At 43.8% G+C, this 27764-nt stretch overlaps 1 protein-coding gene across 12 annotated transcripts in view; it reads left to right on the forward strand.

Annotated features, from left to right (window-relative positions):
- Nucleotides 1-27764, forward strand: part of PITPNM2 (phosphatidylinositol transfer protein membrane associated 2) — a 231620-nt gene that overhangs the window by 115087 nt on the left and 88769 nt on the right. For all 12 annotated transcript variants that reach the window (XR_013391026.1, XR_013391025.1, XM_077920518.1 and 9 more), the window contains 4 exons: nt 19887-20101; nt 20817-20938; nt 24094-24327; nt 25312-25638. Coding sequence is in view for 10 of the 12 variants with exons in the window: in XM_077920518.1 (XP_077776644.1) it covers nt 19887-20101; nt 20817-20938; nt 24094-24327; nt 25312-25638 (898 nt within the window). In the remaining 2 variants the exon portion in view is untranslated. The remainder of the gene's footprint in view (nt 1-19886; nt 20102-20816; nt 20939-24093; nt 24328-25311; nt 25639-27764) is intronic.

Here is a 27764-nt window from a genome sequence, read left to right on the forward strand (position 1 = left end):
TAAGATAGACTGAACATTTCAAAACTGTTCTAATTTTAACCACTGATTTCAAAACTGCACCAGCTTTTTTCTCATGTAATGGGCAGAAGCTTCCTAGTAGTTCATATTAGTCCCTCCCCTTTTAAGGAGCATTACCTTATAAGTTAAAGTCTCTTCTAATTGATATCCTAGGAAACAGATGAGCTGTTTCTCCAGGACCCATTTCTAGTCCTTATGTACCTCCTATGAGAAAGTGGTGGAATCATGATTGATGGAGTGTTACTCTTTTGTAACAGCTTAAGTTGGGAGGAGGGAATACATGCAGGCAGTTTCTTTCAAGTCTTTCGCATAAAACATTTTGCTACCTTGTGTGCATTCTTCAAAGAGTAGAATGGACCTGAGCATGCTTCAGGTTTTATTTGTTGTTACTCCAGACACCACCAAACTCCAGTAAATCTTGTCTGGGCCCAAGTAGGCCATGCTCTAAATGTCCAGCTACTTCCAAAGTTTGCATCCCCTTCCATAATATCTCATAGCATAGTATTTTCATGATATTCTGCATTTTTCTGCCTTTTCCACACATTTGGATGCCAGTGCCTACAGAGTGGGAAAACCTGAGGCAGTGTAAGATCAGGACATGAAACAAATTCTACTAACTAGGTGTGACCAATGCAGCAGCATACAAACATTTTTGGATTTCAACTTCTTTCAGTCCCAGCCAGCACAGTCAATGACCAACATCACTTGGAGATAGGGATGGGGGAGACATACGATTCATTGTGCATTCAAAGCTAGATTTACCAAGCATTCACTTTTCAAAACAATATGAAAATTGAAACACAATCACCCTTCAAAAATTTGCACTTTTTCAAATTTTGTGATGCATTTTTCCAACCAAAGAGTGCTTACAAAAGTGCATGTATAAAGGGAAATGTGCTTGAAAATGAATAAATGAGTGGGGGGGGAGCGTATTAGGAGATATTTCTTTCAAAATGTGTTCTTCAGACAAAAATATATTTATTAGGAGAATTTTTATGAGGATTCTTTTTTAAGTTCACAAATTGCTACATAAATCTGGAGAGTAAGGTCAGAGAAATGAGAAATGGAGAGAATTGAAATTGGCTGATCTATCTATCCCTATCTAGAGGGTTCTATGTTAGTCTTCCTTGTATTCGACAAGGGGCGGGGAGCAGGACACACAATTGTCATTTCCTGTGGTACCAGCATGTTAAGGGGATAATGGCTAACATTTGCTTTCTCCCTCTGTCTCCTTCCCATCTTTATTCCTATAATGACGGCTATGTTGTTATCAACCTATTCCAGTCATAATTGTGGTAACAACAATGGCAAAAGCCACGGTTGAGATGTGGCTAAGTTTGAAAGCTTTTACTTGGCTAATGGATGCACTTACTTCATCTTTGTATTTAGACATTTAATGCATCCCAGCAGCAGCAGCACAGACTGGCAGTGTCCTGATACAAACTAAATTGCAGCAAAATGCATTACAAAGTAATATATTTTAAAATAGGTATTAAAACTGTGGTGGAGAGATAGCTCAGTTGATAGAGCATGAGGCCCTCAATCTCAGGATCATGGGTTCAATCCCTACGTTGGGCAAAAGATTCCCACATCGCAAGGGGTTGGACTAGATTACTCCCCCCCCCCCGGTGGTCCCTTCCATTCCTACAATTCTATGGACCTACAATTCCTTGAAAACATGCGCTTTGAAATGTGCTAGTAAAAAATCTTTACATGTCGAAACAAGCAAAAAATCCAAATTACCCAATGAGTGCTGCTGCTCTTGATACACTGCAGTCTTGCTTAGGGGATACCTTTCCCATGGCAAAAAATAATTGCCCTCTTGAGGGGTTAAATTAGCATAGTGAGAAAAAGAGCATTATCACTAGGGACTGCTGTTGGGAATACATTACTCTCTTATAACTTTGTATAGTTTACATAGAAATATGATGAACCTATTGCAAAATAGGGGAAGGGAAGGGTGATGTGGATTTGGGGAGTTGGATTTGCTTTGCCTTTGTGTTAGATTTTTGAAAGAGACATATATATTTCACATTAGCATTCCTATCCTAAATAGGTTTTCTCAGAAGTCCTGCTGACTTTGCTGGAGTTAACTTTCAAATAGTCATATCTAGGATTGTGGCTCTGCTTCTGTCTGTCTGTCTATCTATCTATCTATCTATCTATCTATCTATCTATCTATCTACAGTGGGACCTTGGAAGCCGAACAGAATCCTTTAGACTTCCAAAATGTTTGGGAACCAAGCCGCATAAGCCGCGTCGAACATTCGGGCTCCAAGGAACATTTGCAAACTGGAACACTCACTTCTCAGTTTGCAGCATTTAGGAGCTAAAATGTTCAACTCGCAAGGCGTTTGGGATCCAAGGTACAACTGTGATTTGTACACAGAAACTGTATTTTTCCAGTAACCACAATGGGCTTAGTTCCATGTCTTGGGAGACTGGGGTGGGTGGGGGTGCTGCTCGCCCTCTGACACTGCCTGTGCTGCTTCATTTGTCAGATGAAGTGAGAGTCCCTGGGCCATAATAACACTTAAAGATCAAAGCTCCATCTATCTCAGTGTTGTATGCAAGCACTGACTGCTAGTGATTCTCCAGGGCACCGGTTTTCAACCAGTGTGCCATGGCACTTTGAATGATGGTCAGGGGTGCCATGTGAAACACTGGCCTCTGTCCCTCTTTCCTTCCCTCCCTTCTGCTGATGCCTTCTCGCATTTCTGCCTCCCAAAGGCTTGTGTGGCTGTTTGTTGCAGCCGCCCTGACTAAAAGCTTCGAAGATGAATGGTGCCTCTGGGGCTGGTTGGGGGGTGTTGGTTGCCAGGAGCTGAGGTGGCCTTTGGGTAAGCAAGCAAGCAAGCAAGCGGGCGAGGGACCCCAGTCCACCAGCCTTTGCTGTTGGGAATGGACAGACAAATCCCAGGCCACGGTGTGGCAGTGTGAGGAGGCACCTCTCTTTGGGGTGGGGTGGGGCAGCCCAGAGACCAGGGAAAGCAGCAGCAGTCGCCTGAAGGTCTCTCAGGGACAGGAGGCTGAAGAAACACTCCACAAGAGAGGGTGCTTGAAAAAGGGTAAGAAGCGGCCAGCTCTGCAGGCAAGGAGTGACATAACTGGGCTCCTGAGCCCCACGGGGTGCTGCAGAAAGAATGCAGTTGGTCAAGGGAGCCATGGACTCAAAAAGGTTGAAAAGCTCTGCTCCAGGGTTTTAGACAGGGATCCTTTTTTGCTCTATTTGGAGATGCTGGGGATTGAATTTGGAACCTTCTGCATGCAAATGTTATGCTCTGCCGCTGAACCACAGCCCTTTGCTTCCACGAAAACTTAGGTAACCATAAATCTGCTTGCTATTTAAGAACCCCATTTATGTCGGATGGAAACCCTGTTTGACCAAAGATGATAGTGGCACAGAAGTGAGTGTGCCAAGCATGAGCAATGATGGCCCCCTTAGTGCACCTGCAGATCCCTGAAGCAATGAGCATCTGTCTCCAGCCTTTGAAAATGTGTTTGCATTTCCTCTCTGAGCATTTGGTGGTCGACACTTACTTGGAAAGTTCATCCCTTTTTCTTGCATGTGTGTGTGTGTGTGTGTGTGTGTGTGTGTGTGTGTGTTTTCTTTTTTGAATGCTGATCAAGAAGCAATTGATCTTTTGGTATGCTCGGCCATCTGGAGAGTGCACATTTCTCTTTTCTGTCTTAGAACACAGCGGGAGCTATATAATTAGGGCTAGTCATCTTTTTCAAAGAATCTGATACAAATTCCCGTGAATCTCTGCTTTAAAAAAATTAAAATCAGGCATACCCAAAAGGTTCATAAGCATTTAAGTGCTCTATTTATTTCAGTGGGGTGTAGTGGCCAACCAACTACACAATGTCTTTGTAAGAGGATGCCTTTTGCAAAAACAAATCACGTGTTTACGAGGGAGAATTGGTTGGTTAGTAGTCTGAAGCAAAGAAATGGAGGGCAGAAGGGTCAAGTATCTTTCCTCCCACCCCCCGCTGCTGCTTCTTTGCTCCAAATATCTCTCTCTCTCTCTCTCTCTCTCTCTCTCTCTCTCTCTCTCTCTCTCTCTCCCCCCAAAGCAGCTTCTCATTTTTTTCATTTCTCCCTGTTTCATCCAGTGACTACTAGGGGTGTCAGATCATTCTGATGAAAATGGAAACATGAGTAGAAATCGCCAAAACTTGTATTTTGTGACCCATGTCTGGAATGGAAATCAGGCCATTGTTGCTTTCAGCCTGCAAACAAAACATAATTGATTACATTCCCCCATCTCCATTTGCATTGCATTTCTTTTGCATTTGAATGAATGGGGTGGAATAATGTAATGACATTGACATTTGCATAATTAATTATGCAATTTACATAGGTTATGTAATTTCACCGCAGAGTGACAATGACAAACGATGTAATTTTTGATGGAAGACAAACAGCAGCAGAAAAGTGACAGTGCTGCGTGTGACTACAGTAGAGACTTGAACGCCTTGTGAAGACCCAGTAACAGCTGCGTAGAGCAAAGAAGCACAAGCTGCTAAATAAAACACTCTTGTGTTTTAGAAGCCAAGAGCTTCAGTGTATCAAATGGCTTCTTCTTCCTTCATGGCTTCCACAGATCTCAGTTTGAACTGGGGCTTAGTTATGTGACTAGAGGTCCAAAGGCATTGCTGTGAGTGGGAAGAGCAGAAGCCTGGTTGCTACTGAATAAGCTGAGGGAGGCAGGCAAGCAGGCAGGTACGCTGAGGAAGAGGTGCAAGCAAGTTGACAGCAGCTTTGTCTTTGCTCAGGAGATGAGCTGCTCAGGCTGAAGCCAAAGGCTGAGGTGTTAAGAAACTCAGTTGACCCCTTGGGTTCACGGTTAATGAGCTGCAGTAACACCTTCTAGCCATTTGCTTTGGTGGTGGCCAAGTGCAGCAGAAAGCAAATCAGACTTTTTTCTTCTGGCGACACAATGCTATTCAGGTCTGGCTGGCCATAGTATCCAGACTGAAACCCCCTTGGTATCTTATTCTCAACACCAGAACTGTTCTGAAAGCCAGGGCTCAGTCCTGGAGTATAAGGAATGATACAAAGAAAACATGGCTGCTGAGCATATGCATGCCCATTGGGCGAGGATTGTTTCTCTGTCAGTGCAGCGCCAGCCTGCCCATGAGGCAAGGTGAGGCGACCTCCTCAGGTGACAGGACCAACAGGGGCAGCATCCTGAGGCACATCATCATTATTTTTTGAACTTATTTATTCAAGGTCTCCGGGCGGTTCTTACTCCCTTGTTCCTGATGTAGATCTTCACTCACCCCTTCTTCCCTGGCTGGGGGCACCATTTTGCAGTTCTCCTCAGGTGCCAAAAGGTATTGCCAAAATCCCCAGCGTTAGAGGATGCAGCTTCCTATTGTTCTTGACACATGACGTGCATCTTTACAGAAATAAAGATTTGGGCCTCCAGCTGTGTCCCCTTTCTCCTACCCACTACTGCCAATCATTTACTAATACATCTTTTCCAGATACCACATTTCGCCATGGGGGGGGGGGGAGAATCAAAATTTCACAACTATCCATTTGCTTTTCTGTAAGATAAATGTCTGGGTATTTTAAGGATTTGCATAATTTATGTTGCACATACAATCAGGCCCCTTTGGCACAGGATGCTAGTTTGTTGCCATTTTTATACCAATAGCCTTGCCTCTAGATAAGCACTGCATCGCTATATCTGCCTGAGTGCTCCTTGTTTGTATTCTGCATGCATCCCTACAACTGTCTTGGAGCTGCCTGAGTTCTGCTGGTATTGATCTTGGTTCTCAGTTTTCCAGGAAATCCAGTCCAAGGCTCTCATCCTGGGGATTGGCCCATGCCCCTTTGCACAGCTGCTCTTTATTTATGTGTGTGTAGAGATACAGCAAGGTCTGGGCAAATGGCTTCCTCTCCTAACAGCTGTGTGTGTGGTGTGTGTGGAATATGTCCTTGTGAGGTATCCAGATGAATAGCACCGTATTATGTGACCATCTGTTATGGGCAGGCTGAAAAAGAGCAATCCCTGACGGTTGTTATTAGCAAGCTACGTCCCCCACTCTCTCATACACACTTTACACATGTCTGTGCCTAGCTGACTGTCCCCAGACAATACACAATGCAGCTTAGTTTCCGTTGGCCAGACTTGCCCCGAACCATCTGCCCAAGTTGTGATATGGGGAGAATAAGTCACATGGGCTGGGACCAAAAGAGCCGTCATAGTTGCAAAGGTTGCATGGATTGCGCAGCAGATGCACTAGTAACAAGCCTTTTGTGACCACCATAAAATCATAGATTTGGAAAGTAATTGGAAGGCTGCCAACTGCAACGTAAATAGAGTCTGTCCACTGACCAAGCCCTACATATCTATGGCTATCAGTTGGTTGCTAGATTTTACAACCTGACTCTCCCTCTCAATCTACTTTGTATCTGTATTGCAGACAAAATACTTTTTTCATAAAGTAAGTGATTAATACACTGAATTTACTGCCAGAAAATGTGGGGATAGCTTAAATTGATTTAAAAGAGAATTGGTGAATTTTATATAGGAGATGGATCTTTCACTGGACTAGTGGTATTTTGTTTTATTAGTGATGTTTTATTGCACTGTAAACCATATATTTGTTTTAATATGCTGTTCACTGTTTGTTGGGGGGGATTGGGGCTGAAAAACAGCATGTAAATAAACCATAATAATAATACTCTTAATCAGTCCTCTTTGTGTGTGACAGTACTCCCTAGTTTAGAGTATTGTCACCTCTTTTTTTCTTTCCATGACAGTCATTCTGTACTGGCACCCACAGCACTTTTATCAAGATATGAGTATCAGAACCTCATTTTTTTAACCAAAAAAGCACTGCTCTTAAAAAAGAATGTGAGTCAACAGACATGTACATGCTTTCCCCCTCTGCCCAGAGTCACAGATTACCTTTGGGAATCTTTGAGTCATTCCTCTATTTTTCTGGCCTGCACACTGAACCCAGTGTATTAACAATGGGATCCCCCCCCCCTCCAGGTTTTTGTCAGCCAGGTGGTTTAACTGGGCTGGCCATGCTGTGGATTTCACTTGTAACTAGTAGAAAGGGCATCAAAAGCTGCATTAACGGAGAACACCACATTATTTGAAAAATAAATAAATAAGCAAGCTGTTGGAAATTTTCAGCATTCATTTTAATAATACCACCACCACCACCACAAAATGGACTTATTTTCAAGTTAACACCGAATTGAGCCAAAGTTAACCTCCCTCTACTCAGCCTCATTTTGGTTTTTTTTAATTCAACTGATTTTAATCTGAAGATTCTGCAAACATATATAGAGAAAATGTACATTTTAATACATATAACAATACTGTAGCCACGGTAGAGATATGTTGGATTTATCTATAACAGTATCAGAGGGAGTTCTGACATTATTTTTCAAGAGTCATCTGTTTAAGCATACTACTATTGTGTAACTGCCATAACTTTTTAAAATTGTATCCAGGTTAGTCTAAAATCTCTAAAGGCTAAGCCCTTTCTCAAGTTTAGCCCCTGTTTTTACTAAGTGGCCTCCTTGTATTAATTACATTTTCTAAAGTAATATATCATACATGGATCAAATGGAATCCAACTTATTTTTGTGTGTCGTATGTACAAAAATGCATGTTTTGACTCAAATGACGTACACAGATCTTGTGTGTGGTAGCCAGTGACATCATTCAATTTGTTATTAGTCCTAGCAATTTATGTGCTACGCAGAAAACTGACCAAGGCTGGCCTGAACCAAATCCATTGGGTTGCTGATGCAAATCCATTGCTATGGAAACAGATGCTGGAGCTTAAGGCTGCTTCTGTCTATAACGGGATGCTGGCTGGATAACTAAAACGAAAAACAGGCTGGGGGGGGCAGTAAACCTTAAATGTAGATGAATATGATAACTAGCAGACAAACAAGGAAATCCCCTTTAACAATTCTTTTTATTTTGAACTATAAGCATTGTTTTAAATTCTGATCAGTATCTTTCTGCATTAGTGATGATGAATGGTAAAGAGATGGAGTGCAATGAAACAAACCTTAAATTAGCTTTTGAAGGCAATGGAAGTGAATACTTTTGTATATTGTATTTTATTTAGGTTTCTGGTTTTCTCTGTTCTTACATTCAGGGAAGACTACATAATGTACAATATGTATATAAAAACAAATTGGGTGGTGTCCAGTGCTAGTCTTCTTCAGAATAGATGCATGAAAAAGAATGCATGGAAAAGTTAGTCTTGTCTGCTAATTTCACTGGGTCTGCTTTGAATAGAGCTAACATTGGATGCAACCCAACATAGGTAGGTAAATAAAGGTAAAGGATCCCTGGACAGTTAAGTCCAGTCTAAAGTAACTATGGGGTGCAGCGCTCATCTCACTTTCAGACCGAGGGAGCTGGCATTTTTCCACAGACAGCTTTCCAGGTCATGTGGCCAGCAGGACTAAACCACTTCTGGCACAACGGAACACAACACAGTGATGGAAGCCAGAGCACACAGAAACACCATTTACCTTCCTGCTGCAGCAGTACCTATTTATCTACTTGCACTAGTATGCTTTCAAACTGCTAGGTTGGCAGGAAGTGGGACAGAGCAACAGGAGCTCACCCCATCATGCAGATTCGAACTGCCGACCTTCAATCAGCAAGCCCAAGAAGCTCAGTGGTTTAGATCACAGCGCCTTTACCTTTACCAACCCAATATATTTCTATGTTACAAATAGAACATGCAACAATTGTTGAATATAGACTGTTGTGGCCTGTACAAATAAGGCAGCTTCCTTTGTTCCCTTTTCTTCCTTCAAGTTACCCTGTTTTAACTTCACAAGAACTCTTTGTGAATTAGTCAGAGAGATAGAGAGGGAATTAATCGCCTTAGGAACATAGAAAGCTGCTTTTTGCTGTACCAGACTGTTAGTCCACTGAGTTTAGTACTGTCTACATTGATTAGCAGTAACTCTCCTCTCAGGCAGATCTTTCCTAGCCCTTTCTGAAAGTACCAAGGATTGAACCCAGGCCCATTTTCGAGCAACAAGGCAAAAACCACCCAGTGGTGATGTGTTTTATGTCTAAGTGGGGATCTGAACTCCAGACTCCCTGAGCCTCCAGTCTTTTATCCACTGCTAGACCACACTGGCTTTAGCTAATGTCCTGGTGATGTTCCATAGGGGAGGTACATATCTTGGCTGCATAGTTCATGGACCAGTGAACTGACTTAGTATAAGAGGTGTACCCTATGTTCCAGTGTTGTGACTTATTTAACATGCATATTTATTACATACGACTACTTGTTTGTAGGGGACGGGGTGGCGCTGTGGGTAAAACCTCAGTGCCTAGGACTTGCTGATCGTAAGGTCGGCGGTTCGAATCCCCGTGGTGGGGTGAGCTCCCGTCGTTCGGTCCCAGCTCCTGCCCACCTAGCAGTTCGAAAGCACCCCTAAGTGCAAGTAGATAAATAGGGACCGCTTACTTAGTGGGAAGGTAAACGGCGTTCCGTGTGCGGCGCTGGTGCTGGCTCGCCAGTGCAGCCTTGTCACGCTGGCCACATGACCTGGAAGTGTCTTCGGACAGCACCGGCTCCCGGCCTCTAGAGCGAGATGAGCACGCAAACCCTAGAGTCGGTCACGACTGGCCCGTACGGGCAAGGGTACCTTTACCTTTACTTGTTTGTAACAATAGTCTGTGAATTGACCTGGAATACAGGTGTTCCTAGGAAATAATTGCAGATGGTCCAAAATATGGGGAGGATAAACCTGCTCCAATCCTCCCTCAGTAGTGCCCTCCACTTTGATAATTCTGGAGCACTTCAAGTACTGAAAAATTGTGTGACATAAAGATAGTTGGTCTTGTCATTGTCTCTATACCCGCATCAGAAAGCAGACAGCACTGTAGATGTATTGCTCCTAATGAATTGCATGTCAGATTGAATGATTCAAAAGAAGTGGTTAATGATACCCAGGTCTTACTCACATCATGGAAACAGACAGCCCAGGATAAAACAGGTACTCCTATATGCGTGCAAATGACTGCTGCCGCACAAGTAGGAGTTATTGTTATCTAAGAGAGCTTGCAGTGTAAAAACCAATTGAAAATCAACTGTGTCTTAGTTGCAAGTAATTCAGTCAATAACTGTCAGCAACATTCTGTTTTTAAGATTTTACTTAATTACAGCTCCCAGCACAAGAAGCTGCAAGCCTAGCTGTCTGTTGTCATCCCATTTATTTGTGCCTCTCAAATGCTGCTAGACTTCACAAATCTTACTGTTGCAACAGGCACATACTGACTGGAGTGTTTGAGGCTGGCTGGTTGCTGCTTCCTTTTGCTCACACCAGCATTTCAGACAATTACAACACATTGAGCAACCATCTATCTATCTATCTATCCAGGAGAGGCAGCTCTAAAGCTCTAAATGGGAGAGGAAAGGAGGAGACTATTATTTCAATCTATCCTACTTTCCTTCAGTTTTCTGCTTTAATAGCAATCAGCAACTTCCTGGTGTTGCTCAGGAATTCTGAGAAACTAACAAATCAATGCAGTTTTGACATCAGTGGTTAAAATCAGTGCAATGTCTTTCAAGCCTTATTGAGTCAAAAGGTGCCCAGTTGTATCCAAACATAGATAAAGACCTCCTCCTTGATCTCGGGAACCATCATGCAAAACTTGATTATGATATTTTAAGAGATGTCCATATGCATAGCCAACCAACAAGCAAATATATGGCAGAAGATTATGTGATGCTACTGTCCATACCTCATAGGATTCTATTACATGCATATCTGCACTTCAAGAGCCTGATCTGAAAATACATATACCTTGCTCAAGCGGAGAAGGTCTGGGTCTGGTCAGTACTTGGAATGGAGATTGCTTGGAAATGCCATGTTTGCTGCCTTAATTCTGCAATGGAAGAAAGATGGTTTCCAGGTGCAGGAAGTGTTCAGCCAGCACAGGGCAGGACAAGGGAGATAAATAAGGCACAGGACATTGGTATTGGGTTAAAATAGGCCACAACTTTATTGACTACAGATGTAAGTAGGCTTTGGTGAAGGCATTGGGTGTGTATCCTGGGTCAACCAGCCCGTATGCTGATTGATTAATTGGCTGGGTAGGTCCTGGATTAAGGGGTCATCTTATGACATACACCAGACAGGGCAATCCCACCATGGCCACCATTTTGGAGGGTTGCTATGGCCCATTATCCCCTTTGTGGGCTCCCGGATAGAGACATACACACCCCATACTTCTTTAGTATGGTACTCATTAGGCCCAACCCAATGCCTTATTTGCTACCTGGGAGCAGACCTCCCTGAGGCAGTGCAGTATAATTGTATATTAGTTCCATTGGATCCCAAATAGATAATTCTGGAATATCTAAACAAAATGGGTGTAAAATAAGAAAGTGAATTTATTAGCCATTTGTTAATTGAAGCAAGGTAGCTGAGTTTTGGCAGGAACTGGAAACAAATACTGGAATGTTATTAGTTAAAATGTTAACAACATTCAATATAAAGAAGCAGAATAAGAGAGACTGAAAACTTAGATGTGTCAATAACACAACCATTCTGGAGTAAAACCAGAAGCACTACACAGCAGTGTTGGATTCCATCCCTAGTTGCAGGGCATACTCTCAGTTCATGGGCTCCAGATTTGGAAAGCACCCTACATGAACTGATAACGTGCCTTAGAACGCTTCTAGATTTTTTTTGCAACAGACAGGGTGGGATTGGTGGCAAATGTGCAGCAGATGAGTCTGTGTGGGAAGAGTTCTCTGAGCAGGTTACAGGTTGGAAGTTATCAGTGGCCAAAATGAGACTCCTAGAACCTCAGTGGTGAGGAGGGACTCTTCATGTTATGAGGCACCTTTTTCCCTATTGTTCTCTCCTCTCCGCTCCCCCTCCCATGGCAGAACTGTGTTCTGTAATAAACACAAATTTGCCTATTATAGTAGACAGCAATTTATGGTACCCTGTCAACTCATTCACTTACACTGCAATTACTCAATGACAAAACATGATGATTGCATGTAAATATACAAGAGGGAAATGACTGGGGCTATAGAGAAGTGAAGCATCAAGGGAAAATATTTAGAAGCAGTACAAAGTTGGGTAGAAGGCAGGTAGATAGTCATGGCTTTATGAATTTTATTACCAATTTGACCTGGTACAAGGAAAATTCTTACGTTTACTATGATAAAGGTTATACTTGTGTTCTGAAATGAACCTTAGAGGGCAGATCTACTCCATACATTTAAAGCATACCCAACATACATTCAAAGCACATGCTTCCCCCAAAGAATCCTGGGAACTGTAGGTTCCTCTCACTTAGTTTCAATTCCCTGGACCCTTAGCAAACTACAGTTCCCATGATTCTTTGGGGGAAGTCAAGTGTGTTGGATGTGCTTCAAATGTACGGTGTGGGTCTGTGCACACAAAAATGGAGCAAGGGTGAATCCAAAATGTCACAGAAGAGAACAGTCCAATTTAGAAGTTCAAAACATGGGGGAGCAGCACTTCTTAGTAAGAATTCAAGGTCAATATAGCAGATAACAAAGTGAGCATGAGTTAGCCATGTGCTAGTCATGTGCTGCTGTAGCTCACAAGGCCAAAGCAATCTGAAGTTGTGTCAACAGGAACATTGTTTCCATTATGTGCTAAAAATAATAGTACTGCCCTTATGCTCAGAATTCTTGCTCAGAAGTACAGAACAGTTATTTCCAAACAACTTTCATTGACTCTTTGGATATTAATGAATGCCATACACCAAGAAGGATATTGACAGATGGCAAAGGATGTGTAGGACCATTAAGCTCTTATCAAAACTCACAATTTTGATGGAGAATATAGCTTTAGCCCTTAGACAGGGATGTGGGTGGCTATAAGCAGCATTGGGGGCCTCAGGGGTACCCGCCCCTCCCCCAGTTTTCTAGGCCTCAATATTCCATGATGATGCGTACACACAGTGAAATGTGCTCATGTCACTCACACACACCTCGTGGTGTGCTCACATCGTCACATTACATGTGCATGCACAGCATGCAGCGCCTGCCCCCTCAATCGCAGGGGCAAGCCAGCGCACCTGGTTGCCATATTCACTTAGTTGAAAGGCCAACACAATGAGAAAGCAACTGAAAATACATAGGCAGGCACTGAGGCTGGGTACCATGCAGAAGCAGCAGCTTTTGAAGCAGCTGGTTACTAGCAGACTTTCTAAGTGGCAGAGCTGAGCCTTGTTGGCAACAGCTGGCAATTTGAGGAAGGGGGACAGGTAGGAAACTGGCAGTCCAGAGGTCAATGCTAACAGGCTTTGTACGAACAGTACTATCATACCTTGGGTTACAGACGCTTCAGGTTTCGTGTTTTCAGGTTGCACACCGCGCTGAACCCGGAAGTACCAGAATGGGTTACTTCCAGGTTTTGGCGCTTGCGCATGTGCAGAAGTGCTGAATCACAACCTGCGCATGCGCAGACGCGGTGCTGCTGGTTGCGAATACTGTGGGTTACGAACATGCCTCCCGCACGGGTCATGTTCGCAACCCGAGCGTCCACTGTACATTTAAAGCACATCCCCTTCCACAAAGAATCCTGGAAATGGTAGTTTACCTCTCACAGAGCTATAATTCCCAGAACCCTTAAACTACAGAATTATATGGCAAGGAGGTTACTTCAAATGTGCTTTAAATGTATGATGTGTATGCAGGCATTATGAATTATTTCTGCTCTGAGGGAAAGATAGTGGTCTCTCCCTTTGCCTACTAGCTAACTCTCTTCCATTGGAATCAACAAGGCTGTAAAAAGTTTTTGATCTTTGGATTGACATCTTGCTCAGGGGCATCTTGCCCATAGAGGCAAGTGGCGCGGGGTGCCAGGGTGCCAAGTTCTGGAGGGCGGCAGGGAAGAGGCAGAGGCTGAACGTGGCGCCTCCCAGCATCAGCTTGCTGCCCTCACCCATCTCCACCATGCTGCGCCGAAGCAGCGCCGTGCCCGGAGCCTCCGCCTGCCGTGGCCACCGCGGCACGGGCACCAGGGAAGAGGCAGAGGCTGGGCATGGCATCTCCCGCAAAGCTGTCGACAGCACCGTAAAAAGGTCAGCAACTCTGGGAAACGGGGGGGGGGGGAGGGGGGAGGAATCTTTGCACCACAGCGCCGGATATACTTAAGACAGCCCTGACCTTGCTTATGATTCTTGCACCGCAAGGACTTTCTTAGCAAACAGCCTTTATGTTGTTGTGCCTTGGCTATTTATAAGCAACAGGTTTTATTTTGTGAGTATATTGCTGTCAGACTTTGGATTATATATTGGTGCAAGGCTGCAAGCCTTTCATTTGAAGCAAAATACATCTCAGCGATCCATGGAAACAAAAGTGCTGAGCTGATTGTAAATGTTGTCTAACTTGACTACCTTTGAAAGGTTGCTCTGTACGCTGTAATCTACAGTAAACGGGAGAACAATTATTTTCATCTGGTTTAAAAATCTAGGCAAATGCCTGGCTCAGCTATTATCTCCCCGGGTTTGTGCAGCTCTCTTTTCTTACTCCATTTAAGTGCATTTTAATCCTAGGTTTCCCAAGTGACTTCCCTTCCCCTTTCATTTCTCCCTTGCTTTGTCTTTTGATTCTTCTTTTAACCCCTCCAATCAAATGTCTATAATTTATTGTTTTCCAACACTATTAGCTATATTCCAGCAGCTGTGGTAGTTTAGACGTTCAAACTCAGCCTAATTTAATAAAAGTAACAATATATTATTTATTTATTATAAACTACAAAGGTATGATAAAGCTAATACTATACTTCAATTTATTAGTGCTCCATTAAGACTTACATTTGTTGTAATAAGGTTACTGTCTCTTTAGTTGACAGTTGCAAAGGTTTGCATAAGGCTACCAGATAAAACTTAGTTCCTGATCCTATTTAATTTAAAAGCCAATTACCTTTAGTCCCTTTTCCCAGTTAATCTTGGGGAAATGACTGTAACGTGTTATATGTGGCACTGTCTCTGAAGATGGTTCAGAAATATCAGGTGCAGCAGACTTGGGCTGCCAGGTTACTCACCGGGCAAGATGGTTTAAGCATCTCATGACAATCCTGGTCCGACTGCATAGGCTGCTAGTTTCTGGGCTCAATTCAAAGTGCTGGTTTTGATCTATAAAGCCTTAAACGACTCAGGACCTCAAGGACTGCCTCTCGCCATATGAACTACTGCAGTCCTGTGATCGTCATCTGAGTCTCTTCTTTATGTACCTCCCCCATGAGAGGTCCATTGTCGTCCCAAAATTGAGACGCTAGGAGGGGCATGCCTTCTGGTCCAGCACTTTTGCGATCATCAGCAGAGTTGTGCCAGAGCACTGGACCAGAAGACACTTTGGCGTGCCCCTGCTGATGATTGCCAGAGCGCTGGACTGGAAGGCACTCTGACACTTGTCAGCAGGGTTATGCCAACTCTGGTGCAATCCTGCTGACTTGTGCCAGAGTGAGCATATTTTGGTCCAGTGCAATTAATGGGACATTCGAGGATCCAAACAGACGCCAGGATTAGCTTCTGTGATCTGGAGTGCCCCGCTTAAAATGGGACATTTGGTGGGTATGGAGGTCCAGGGGGTGGCAACATGAGAACGGGCCTTTTCTGCAGTGGCTCCCCACTTGTGGAATGCTCTCCCCAGGGAGGTTCGGCTGACACCTTTGTTGCATATCTTTAGGTGCCAGGCGAAAACATTCCACAGGCTCCCACACACAGAACATCTCCAATAAAGTCATATTTGTGAGAGAATTTGGAAGTGCTCGTTACAGAAAACTTGGGGAAGTTATTATACCTTACTAAATCTCTTTACAGAAAGTGTGTCACATAAAAGTAAAGGTAGCCATGTTGGCCCTTAAGAAAATTTCCAAAATTCAGACAACCAAAATGTCACAAAACAGTGTGCAAGTATTTGAGTTCTACTGTGTGGAAACATCCTGGAAAGCTGTAATTGGCAGTCATATAAATTCTTTATTGTGCTTCTGCAATATACCAGAATAACAGGGGCCACTAGAACCCCCTTAGTGACTTGTCTATTTAATTGGGGCTCCCTCATTGACCTGCATATTTAGTTGGAGGAAAGGCTGGAGTGGATCCAAAAGACTATGACACAATCTGTTTTTGTTCAGCTGTTTGTGGCTTTTCATTTTCTGTTGTGAAGAGCTGGTGATACCAACAGGGATGTGTGATGCTTCAATGACATTCACCAGAATTGTTTTTCCATAACTGCTTACATGAGGTCATGTGCTATGTCCCATTCCATGTTTATTTCCAGAGATTTATTTTAATAAGAGCCTTTAAGTAACCGCCATTCTTGCTAATCATAGCGCATCTGCTCCTCTGGGTTCCCCGTTACAAGTAATTTAATGCTGTTATTTTAGCCAGGATAGATCTGTGACACCATCTGCCCTAGAAATCTTTTGATGGGCACTGGGAGGATGACTGGATTTTCCCTTATAATTAGAGTAGGTAGGCACGAGAAAAAATTAGATGTAACTCACCTCTAATATTTCCAAACTGGATTTGCAGGTTGATGAAACCTTTCCCCTCAGGATGTTTCAAGAAGGACACATTCTCTTGTCTCTTAACTTTGTGCTAGCTTTCTGTCTTTTTTATCACCATGAAGGGTCAACAGGAGTGGCAGAGCCAAGGTATGTATCCACCTGTAAGGACTCAATTTGTAGGAAAGCTGCCTTCGTCCTCGAAGCGAGAGAGGGCACTCCACATACAACCCACGTCTTCCTCCAGATGGGGCAACATTTGATGGCAGCAGCTAGGGATGCCAGGAATCAGGGCAGCAAAGTTATGGATTATGGTGAATTTTAGGGAGCAACTTGACATAACATGAGAGAACCATGATTAGGGTTCTTGTGGTGGTGGTGTTTTAAATTCATAGTAGCTGGTGGAATCATAGATCACAGTACTGAAAGGGGCGTGACTTGATTATTTTCCATGAAACATTTTTCCAATTAAAAGCAAGCCCCCCAGCGCTATGTGCTCCACGGAAGTAAACTTACAGATACTATGCTAGGGTTACCAGACATCGCCATTTCCCGGGGACAGTCCCCAGATTTGCAAATCTGTCCCTGGACAAATTCCATCCCCAGAATGTCCCTGGATTTCATTAATTGTCCCCGGGAAACGTGGCAGCGGCAGCAGAGGCGGAGCAAGGCAAGTGCCGCGTGCTCCGGGTGTCATCCTGACGAAGGTGACACTCGTTGTGTCACACGCACTGTTGCCCCCGTACTCCCAGCTGGAGGAGGGAGGCAGGCAGGAGAGAGAATGAGCTGTGCGGCTTTACCAGCACCACCGGCAAAGCAGAGCTCACCCCCCTTCCCCCAGGCTCGGGGTACACTTGGGAGTCGGGGGCGCCAGCGCTCCCAGCTGATGATCCCGCTGATCTCGATCCAAGCCAGGCAGAGCCTGGGAGTTCTCTCTTCACCATCAGAAGGCTCTTTTTTTTTTTTTTTTTTGCCTTCTCCTCTTCTGCCTGCAGCAGCTGCTGATTGGCGCCTCCTGAGTCCCAAAGACAGATGCGTTCTGGGCAGTTTCTGTCTGCCATGACTCTTTTTAAAAAAGTCAGAAGAGAGTATGCGGGGAGATTGGGTGGTGGAGTAAGCCCTCCGTGCAAGTTGCAGAAGGGAATCAGAGGTTGGCTGGCACTGCTGAGTAAAGTCTTGGTTTGCTGGGAGGGGAGCTTGCACTCTGAAACCCGAGCTGCAAGCATTCTGGCCTGCTGGAAATAAGTCAAATTAATCTTGGCTCCCAAAAAGGGCTTTGGAAACCAAGTGCGTAGTAGTAGGTTAGAGGAAGTTGTCTGAGAATTTGGGGTTCTGGGGTTTCTCAAGAGTGGGGAGATACCTCTGCAGAGGACATGTGGCCTTGTGGTTAGCGCAAGGGCACCTTATCATCCATTGTTCAGGAAGTAGCAGTGGGGTGAGAAGGGGACAGCTCTGCAGAGCTGAGCAGAACCCTCAATTCAGGAGGGCATCATGGGTAGGAATGGGCCTAGCAATAAAACTGCTGGCACGTTTGCAAAGCTAAGCAGGGTCCGGTATGGTTTCACATTGGATTGGGGACCTTGTATTGAGATTTCTGCATTGCAGGGGGTTAAACTAGATGACCCTCATGGGTCCCTTCCAACTCTAGAATTATGTGATTCTTTTGTCATGAGATGAGTGTGACTGGGAAAAAATATGTGTATAACTGTGTATTCTGAGAAAACACAGAATACCAATGAGAGGGCCTCTTGGGAAGGAGCTCGAGGCTCTGCTAGCAACTTATGTGGATGGATGTCAGTGTAATATCTGTGGGAGGAGGCAATTATGAATTTTAGCAATAAAAAATATAGTATGCTTTTATATGTCAAATCAGCAGAATTTCCATTTCACAGCTATCCATCAGGTCTACAAAATCCAACTCAAGCTGAAATTGTTGTGTTGGTGGAAGCAGTGCCATAACTACTGGGGGAGAGTGGCTAGCTGGGTTTTTTGCCCCAGATGAAGCCTCCGGGGGGGGGGCACCATTCAGGTCCTCTGCCTATGTGTGTATGTACACAAATGTGTGTGCCAAACTGGGTCTTTGACCCAGGTGAAATAAAGTCTACATACGCCCCTGGATGGACGCAGTGCTTCTAAATGACAGGAATATAATATTACACCAGGGCAAAACTTCATGGTCCATGGAGGCCACCATCTTCTGTCAGGCCCGCAGGTGAGGGCAGGCAGTGCCCACTCAGCCAATCTGAGGGCCAGGGAGGAATTTTCTCCTGCAAGCAAATTGGCTGCCTTGCAGGTTTTCACCTACCTCATAGCAACCATCACAACTTGGGCGGATAAGGCACTGGGGTGGATCCTTAATCACAAGGGTACCCCGTTAGAGGGGTCCAGAGGGGTGACTCTGTCTGGAAGTCCCAACGGTGGCCTGTGCAGGATCGTGGCATCCAATCCATGTTGGAGGCGACTCCCCAGCACAGGTTTGATCCCACCAGGTTCCTATCAGGTAGCAGGTGGGCTGCCAGATGCCCAGTGCCTTAGCCAAACCTACTCTTTCCTGTAACCAATAAAGTTGTAGCCTAATTCAACCCAACACCAGTCTCCTGTGTCATTCTTGTGGCTCTCCCTTCACCTGACATGGTCATTATGTGCCTGTGCCAGCAAAACCCTGGGAGACAGGAGATCACCAATATCTCAGGTAGTTTCTCCCTTATTCAGCCACCCCTTTGGCACCTGAGATTTCATGAGGCAGCACTTTGTAGCCTATCTTTGCTACTAAGAGCTAGAAATTTGCATTCTTAAGGAAAATAGCCTCAGAATTCAGAATTGCCAGAGCTCTTTAACAATCAATCCTTCTTCTCAGGGTACTCTGGAAACACTAACATTTTGAGGGCAATATGGATCTCCTGAGTCCACCCCTCCAAAAAAAGGTCCCACCACTTTTGCAGGACATGAATGGTCATTTTAAAATGTGGAGAAGCAATATTCAACCTTACTCTAATGCACACACATTTACCCATAAACAAAAAACAAACAAACCCAGATCCTCACCCCAAGGAGCTTTCAATGTTGGCAATGGAAAGAGAACAGAGATGCTCAAAAGTAGGACTAACAGTGGATGGGTGTGAACAAATACAGTTACAGTATGTATAACTAAATGCTTGTTGCAGGTGGGGATGAAGATGGAGGCAGGCGAGGAGGCGCAGCTAAACCAAGAGGTCTGCCTTGGTGATATGGCTAACTAAACAGCTCTGAAGATCTTGATTTACCACTGTGGTACCTGATGGCAGGTCTTGATTGATTCAGCAAGGGGCAACGTTGAATCTGCTCACTCTGTTTTATTTTGTAATTTCAGAAAAAGAGCCGAGAAGAGACATGTGGTGAAGGCAGTGGTGTAGAGATTTTGGAAAACAGACCATATACAGATGGTCCTGGTGGCAATGGGCAGTATACCCACAAAGTATACCATATTGGTATGCATATCCCCAGTTGGTTTCGGTCTATACTGCCAAAGGCAGCTTTAAGAGTTGAGGAGGAGTCATGGAATGCGTATCCTTATACAAGGACAAGGTACTACCTCTTATAAGAACTTTTCATTTCTGTAGCTCACTTAATAGTTGACATTGGCTTGTATTAACAACAGCTCTATGTGGTAGATAGGCCACAAAAAGTCCCATTTTGCAAAATGGAGATATGAAGATAACAGGTAAAATAAACACCCTCCTTGTTGTTGTTTTAATTAACCTTCACCACACATGGATTCAAGGGCATGTGCACGTGTTGATATTTTGCTCATGCTAAAGGAGTTGTCAAACTTTGCCACAGGTAGCAGTGGTGCCTGAGAATGAGGGTAGAACTTCAATTTTTTGCATTTTAATGAGAAATTATCTAATTTGCACTTCTCAAACCAATGTGTGATTCAAAACTCAATTGTTCTTCAAAATTCTCACTTCTATTAATTTTGTTGTGCAGTTCGCCACCAAATATTGTGTACAAAATGCTCTTTTGGGGGAAAATGTGCACAAAAGTATATACATTAATTAAAGTAGTATATTGTCTAAAATAATATATTTTTGCCAAGTTAGCAAACGCTGGATGTTCATCTTATGAAAACTAAGATGCTAATGAAATCTATGCTACACTATAAGTCATTGAGGCTCCCCCCCCCCCACTCTCTTCTGGAAGAAAAGCACCTGTATTTATGTGGGTGTTCAAATTATTTTTTGAAGCACTTTGGAGTGTAGAAGCTTTAGGTTAAGCTTCCCTGATGCTATTTCTTTCTCAGGTATACGTGCCCATTTGTGGAGAAATTCTCTATTGATATTGAAACCTATTACATATCTGACTCAGGAGAGCAAGCCAACGTCTTCAACCTTTCCCCTGCAGAGAAAAGGCAGACCATTCTTGGTGAGTATTTTCTTCCCACTCCCAATCTTTCATTCTGCCTAACAGTGGCTTGTGTGTGCATGTAAACAACTATAGTGTTAATTATTTGGATGGTGAGCCCTTTATATGTTTGAAGATGGCTATCTCCTCTCAGTCTCTCCTTTTCCAGACTCAGCATACCCAACTCCCTCAACCATTCCTCATAAGACTTGCTTTTCAGACCCTTTATCATCTTGGTTGCCCTCCTCTGCACATGGTCCAGCTTGTCAATATTCTTCTTAAATTGTGGCTCCCAGAACTGGACACAGGACTCCAGGTGTGGTCTGAGCAAGGCAGAATAGGGCGGGAGTATGGCTTCCGTTGAATGGGATGCTGGAATTCTGTTGATGCAGCCTAGAATAGCATTAGCTTTTTTTTGCTGCTGCATCACACTCTTGACTCATGTTAAGTGTGTGATCTACTAAGACCCCTGGATCCTTTTCATATGTACTACTGATAAGCCAGATGTTTTATATTTGTGCAGCTGATTCTTCCTGACTAAATTACCTTAATTTTGTCCCTATTGAAATACATTTTGTTAGTGTGGGCCCCGTTCTCCAGTCAATTAAGGAGAAGGTAATCTTGAATTCTGTCTTCTGTGGCATTAGCTACCCCTCCCAGTTTGGTGTCATCTGCAAATTTGATGAGCATTCCCTCAATTCCTTCATATAAGTTGTTTACTTTTTTAAAAAAGAAATGAACAGCAATGGGCCTAGGATGGAACCCTGCAGTTTTTATGTGTTTGTCTCATGAAGTTCTATTTTGTTATATGGATTATATGGATAAAATTCAAAAGAATACTTTCCAAAAATGTGTTTATTAGGATAAATAGCATTAAAATGCTGAAGAATTTGGATTGATGAGGAGTGCTCAGGAGGGCCAGGGACAGAGGTCAGGGAACTGCATTCATCCCCTAAGCCTGAGGTTCCTCACCCCTAGATTAAGCAATTGTTTAACTCAGTGCTGGGCATATTATAGTGCCAATGTGCATGGTGCTTTAGCATATGCAAAAAGCAAGCCGCTGCCCTGAGGGGCATACACATAAAATTCCACAGTGGAAAGTTGGGAGATAGATGGAAATGCCGAGAGACAGGATGAGGTGACAAGGAATAAACATGTTTGTCACCATCTGAATGTTAATGTTCCCCCATTCTGGACATTCACCTTGTGCCATCCATACATATCAAAGTCATATTCAGCATTACTAGGTGACAAAGGTACCATTCTTGAGTGTCAGAACACAGATTTGGGAACTAGGGAATATGCACTTCATCTCTGGGCTCTTTCTTAAGGATTGCATTCTGGACCACCAAGAAAATAGAGTGAAGCTGGTGTTTGTTCCTGGGCCTCAAACACATTGTGTGTGAGTGTGCCAGTGACAGCAGATATCTTAATTAGTTTTGGCTGCAGTCTCTGCCACATCAGAACTTGCTGGCTGAGGCAGAGAGGAAGCACAGGGTCTGGTGATGTCAGTGAACTGCTTTGACTTGTCCAGCGTCAATATTTGGGAGGGCTGGTGCTTTTGCTTGGAGACTTGTAAATCCTCCTGGCACCCCTGAACTGTATCTCAATCCTTAAAGCATTTCTGCACATAATCAGGCAAAAGCTTGCCTTGGGGGATAGTGTTTGAACAGCCAGTACTCACCCAAATATCATTCCCTCGATGTTTCCAAAGTTCTGAAGTGAGTGTAGAGCCTCACCATCCACACAGAAGCAGGCTTCAGGGAAGCCCAAGATTATGGCAAAGGCGAGTCTCTGGAGCCAACTTATTGACTGCATCTCATTGTAAAGAACACCTGATTAGCACTAGTGTAGCAATAACACCTCAGTTGTCCATGCACAGTTGATGGTGATGGATGTGTCATTCGGAACCCACAGACCAGTTAATTCTCTGAGAAAATTAACTGAAATGCTGAGACGTTTTTCAGCCTGAATTTTAAATGTACCCCTGACACCAGTTTCTGCATAAAGGTTTATTTAAGAGGATAGTTAATTAGTTCTACTACATTTGTATGAAACCTCTTCCCTTTGTTTAAGTGTTTGTTAAATAACTCTCAAGGCTTAAAAAGGCAGAAAATGTGAGCTGCAGGAAGACTGTGGTGGAGCATTAGCAAACAAAACAGTGTGTCTGCACTGTCTGTGGGGCTGCCAGCTGCTTTGTGTCTAATGCAGAAAATTTAGATGCTTCCCTTCCTTCTGTTAAATCAGGCATGAGAGAACCTGTTGAACTTCAGCCCCATCCTCCCTGACCATTGGCTGTGATGGCTGGGACTGATGGGAATTGGAGTCTAGCAATAGCTGAAGGACCAAGGGTTCTCTACACCTACAGTAAATAATAAGGTCATTTTCACACTGTACATTTAAGGTACTCTTATACCACTTTAACAGTCATTATTTCCCACAAAGAAGCAGTTCCCAAGCTGTTCTATACAACCTTCACCAACCTGATGCCTTCCAGATGTTTTGGACTCCAGCTCTCACCAGCCCCAACCAGCATGCTCAAAGGTCAGGAACAACATCTGGAGAGCACCAAGTTGGGGACAGCTGATGTAGCCAATACTACAGTAGATGGATCAATAGTCTGACTAAGGCAGCTTCTGATATTTCTAAATCCTAAATTTCAACCTGCTGTTAATGTCCTACAAGTCCTGACCTATATGAATGATTCTTGGTGCACATGAGCAACAACATGTTGTTTTCGGTCTGTTTGACCTTCATACTGTAGAAACTTGTGGAACTCCAGTTTAAATCGTCTGTGTTCTACAACCACATTAGAAAATGGTCAATTGATATTGATGTAGCCAATTTGTTTGTTCTATGAGTTAAACCTCTGAGACATAGCATTTTTCAAAAGAGATGTTGTGGTCAAATCGTACAGAGAATTCTCTGATTGCCTGCTTCACACACACACACACACACACACACACACACACACACACACATATCTGGAGTAAAGTTTCTCTTTGAGACTTCTTCAGAAAAAGGAAACACCAGCCTCTGACTCACTTGTGTAAAGTGTTTAAATACCAGTTGTTTAAGTCTAAACAGTTATGAAAACAAAACAAAGCTTTGATGAAATTATGTTTGGAGTTCCATGCACTTCCATGTTTTTGTTTAAACTACTTTTCTGGACTTAGATCCCATTGATATTGTTAAAGATCCCATCCCTCCACACGAATACAAATCAGAAGAAGATCCAAAGCTATATAAATCAGTGAAGACCACAAGGGGTCCTCTGTCAGAAGACTGGATCAAAGAGCACAAGAACAACCCTGGGAGATACCCTATGATGTGTGCATACAAGCTGTGCAAGGTGGAATTCAGATATTGGGGGATGCAGTCTAAAATTGAGCGCTTCATTCATGATGTTGGTAAGTTTTTAACTCATTGAGCTCTGCTCAGCATATTTGCTCCTGGCTCAGTCATTAAGAGGCTGACATTATGAAAGAATCTTGAAAAGCTGCCTGGGGCTGATGGGAATTGAACTCAGTTTGGAGGGCCATAGGGTTTTTTTGTCCCTGGGCTCACCCATAGACCACACCTTCCTACCAAAGGCTGGTGTTAGGAGGGTGCTGGCAGGGCTTGGCCCCAGAGCCAGACCAGAGCTAAGCCCAAGAACAAAGTTCCAGTTAAATCTACATGAACTGGTTCAGGGCATGATCTGAAGGCACATGACATGGCAGCCTTGTGGAAACTAAGTAGTTCTGGGTCTGGTCAGTGCTTGGATGGGAGAATGCAAGGACTGGCCAAATACATTTTGCTGCCTGAGATTAAAGATAAGTTGAAACACACACCCATTCCACATACAGCCAGGCTAGCAATTTAACTTTATTTCAAAATTGCTGATAAGACACCTTTGTCCACCACACCTGAGGGCAGCATCTAGCTTACACATACAAGGCAGGCTCTGGCTTCCAACCCATTTCCGCTGCCCCACACACCCCAGCATCCAGCACTGGGGGTGGCCGTCTCACTCTGCCTAATGGTAGGGCCAGCCCTGGAGACTGCATTGCAACTTTATGTCCTCAAATACATCAGAGAGTCCTTGCAGAACCCCGGGGGGGGGGGGGGGAGCCAAGGCTAGAACTCCAGGCCATATGTTGAGCAGAGGTCTAGCTTACCAGAATGTTATGGAGGCATTCAAGATTTATTAAGAAAAACATAAACCTTCATAAGTCCAGAATTCCAGGAGGGGAGATCTGGGTATGTACAGGAATCAGCATCCAAGTGTAGCACTGAAGCTTTAGTTGATCAACAATGGGTTGAAATGTGGTGATGCCCCCTAATGTGTGTTCTTCTTAGCTAGATCAGTGGCCTGCTGAAAATTTTTGTGTCTCCCTGTCCCCAACCCCAAGGCTTGCGGAAGGTGATGGTTCGGGCCCACAGGCAAGCTTGGTGCTGGCAGGATGAATGGTACGGGCTTACCATTGAGGACATCCGGCAGCTGGAAAAGGAGGCACAACTGATGCTGGCACAGAAGATGGCCCAGTTCAGCTGCAATGAGAGCGAGCTGGAGCAGCACCTTCCCAAAGACCCTCTGGATGAGAATGATACGGAAACAAAGGCCATATCTCCATCCACCGAGGCGGTGGACACTGCTAGCAATATCGGTGAAGCCTTGCCAGGGAGAGTGCTGACCAAGCAGTGGTCGACGTCTTCCAAGTCCTCTTCAAAAAGAGGAGGTGAGTCACAACCACCTGGTTAGTTTCAAAAGGAACAGAGTATGTAGCTAACAACTTCTGAAGGTTGATGTACAGAGTCATAGCGTTTGGTTGTGGCATAAAGCTGAAAGAGTGATGCAGTGCAGTGCCACAGCACCTGCTTGTGTGTTGTGGTGGGTGGGGTGCTAGAAGCTGTCACACTCCAGCCTCTATACACCACCAAAATGAGCCGAGGGCCACCACCGGCTAGTTCCTGCTCTGTAAGGTGTTAATGGCTGGTTTCCTGCTAGAGGAAGCATTATGGAATCGTCCTGCCTATTACAGTTCCTTCCCTCCAAATCCCTCAGCATTGATTTGTATGTTCATTTCTCCCTGGTGTGTGCTTTGTTGTGAAACTTGTGAAACTTTGTTGGAGAACTTTATTGAAAAATTCAGATAAGTGCAAATTATGTAGAATGTGTTTCAGTTTTCATATTGTTTGGAAAGTACAGATTTGATAAATTTGGCTTTAAATGAAAACTGAATCAGTTTCTCCCAATCACTAATTGCTAGCCACTCACCCCCTCAAATTACTGCAGTTTGTTGGGAAGAAATTGACTACCGATCCCGTTTTCCTTCAGTGGAGATATGCTTTGTATAGTGACCCTGGGAGAGATAGGATTTGATCCCACAATTCCAAGATCCAAGCCCAGCTCTGATGAAGCCAATAGGCCATGCTCTCCAAAGTACACCTGCTTCTGAGGACCCAGATAGGACACTTGCTTTAACCAAGTCTGGGTTTATCCCAACCCCAAACGAACATTCTTGCATTCCTGATGTGCTCTTCAAACAGTGAATGGAAGACGTTTCCATGTGGACATGCCACAGGAATAGCCCTCGTAGAGCATAGCAGGCATTCCTGAGAGAGTTTCCTTTTAGTTCGGTAGAAGTTCGGTAGTTCTTCTATTCTGAAGAAATGTTATACTCCCTGACGGACATCAGTATGAATTCTTTATAGGTTTACAACCTAGAGGTGTTTCGTTCCTTTGAAAAGCTACAGGCCAAGAAAATGTTCCAGTGGGTCAGGTTCCCTTCTTTGTTGGTGTTCTTTTCCAGCCATCCTTCATTGTGAGACAGTAGTGGATTTGGGTCGTCGTCGTCGTCCCCCCCCCTCGATATGGACTGTATAATAGAGCTATCATGGTCTATAGTGTACAGTTGGTTCTTTTGCCTGTCTGCTAAAGATCTGGTCAAACAAATCTTTTAAACACTGCAAAAAAACACAAACCGTATGAAGGAGGAGCATAACAGGGTGAGTGTCCAGACTGTGGACAATCATGGCACTGAATCAGGGGTGGGGAACCTGTGGCCCTCCAGGTGTCATTGGACACCAGTTCTCATTAGTCACAGATCAGAATGCAGGAAAAAATAATTCCGGAAGAATTTAAAGCTGATCCTATAACATCTGCACTTTCTGAAACAATATAGAAACTGAAAAACACCTATCCTTCAACATTCACACTGTAATTCCACAAACAATGTTCAAAAAAGTCATATATTAGAGGACAGTTGTGCATGAAAATAAAGATATTATTTGAAATAACATTAAAAAATGCATTATATTGGGGGAAATTGCTTGCAAAAACATGTCCATTAGTCAGAATTGCATATAAAAATGTGTTTATCAGGAGGGTTTTGGACTAAAATGCTGAGGAATTTTTATGATGAATTTTTAAAAAAAGAATTTGCAAATTGTAGAAGAGAACTGGATTTGAGACTGTGAAAATGAGACACTGAGAAAACCAAAATGTACAGATCCTTAGTCCCAGCCCTCATGGCCAATGGTGAGGGATGATAACCTAACAGTATCTGGAGGGTCACAGGTTTCTCATACTTGCTCTATAGCTATCACTTTTTGAAACCACCAGTCTTTTTTCCACCACTAGAACACAGAGGAATCCAGATGTGCCAAGTCCTTCTTTTAGGGTTGCTTTGTTTTGTCAGCCAAAGTCAATTTGTTTGTCTAAAGAAGTGTCCCTGGTTAGTCAGGCTACTGACGTTAATGTTTCCAAGATTATTTTGCATTCCAGTACTTATAAAAACTGTAGGTGGCAAGCGCTGTCTTAGAAGGGGCATTCTGTGATATGAGACATAATGGGGAATGCCTC

This window comes from Podarcis muralis, chromosome 16 (assembly GCF_964188315.1).
Source record: "Podarcis muralis chromosome 16, rPodMur119.hap1.1, whole genome shotgun sequence".
NCBI classification, from domain to species: Eukaryota; Metazoa; Chordata; class Lepidosauria; order Squamata; family Lacertidae; genus Podarcis; species Podarcis muralis.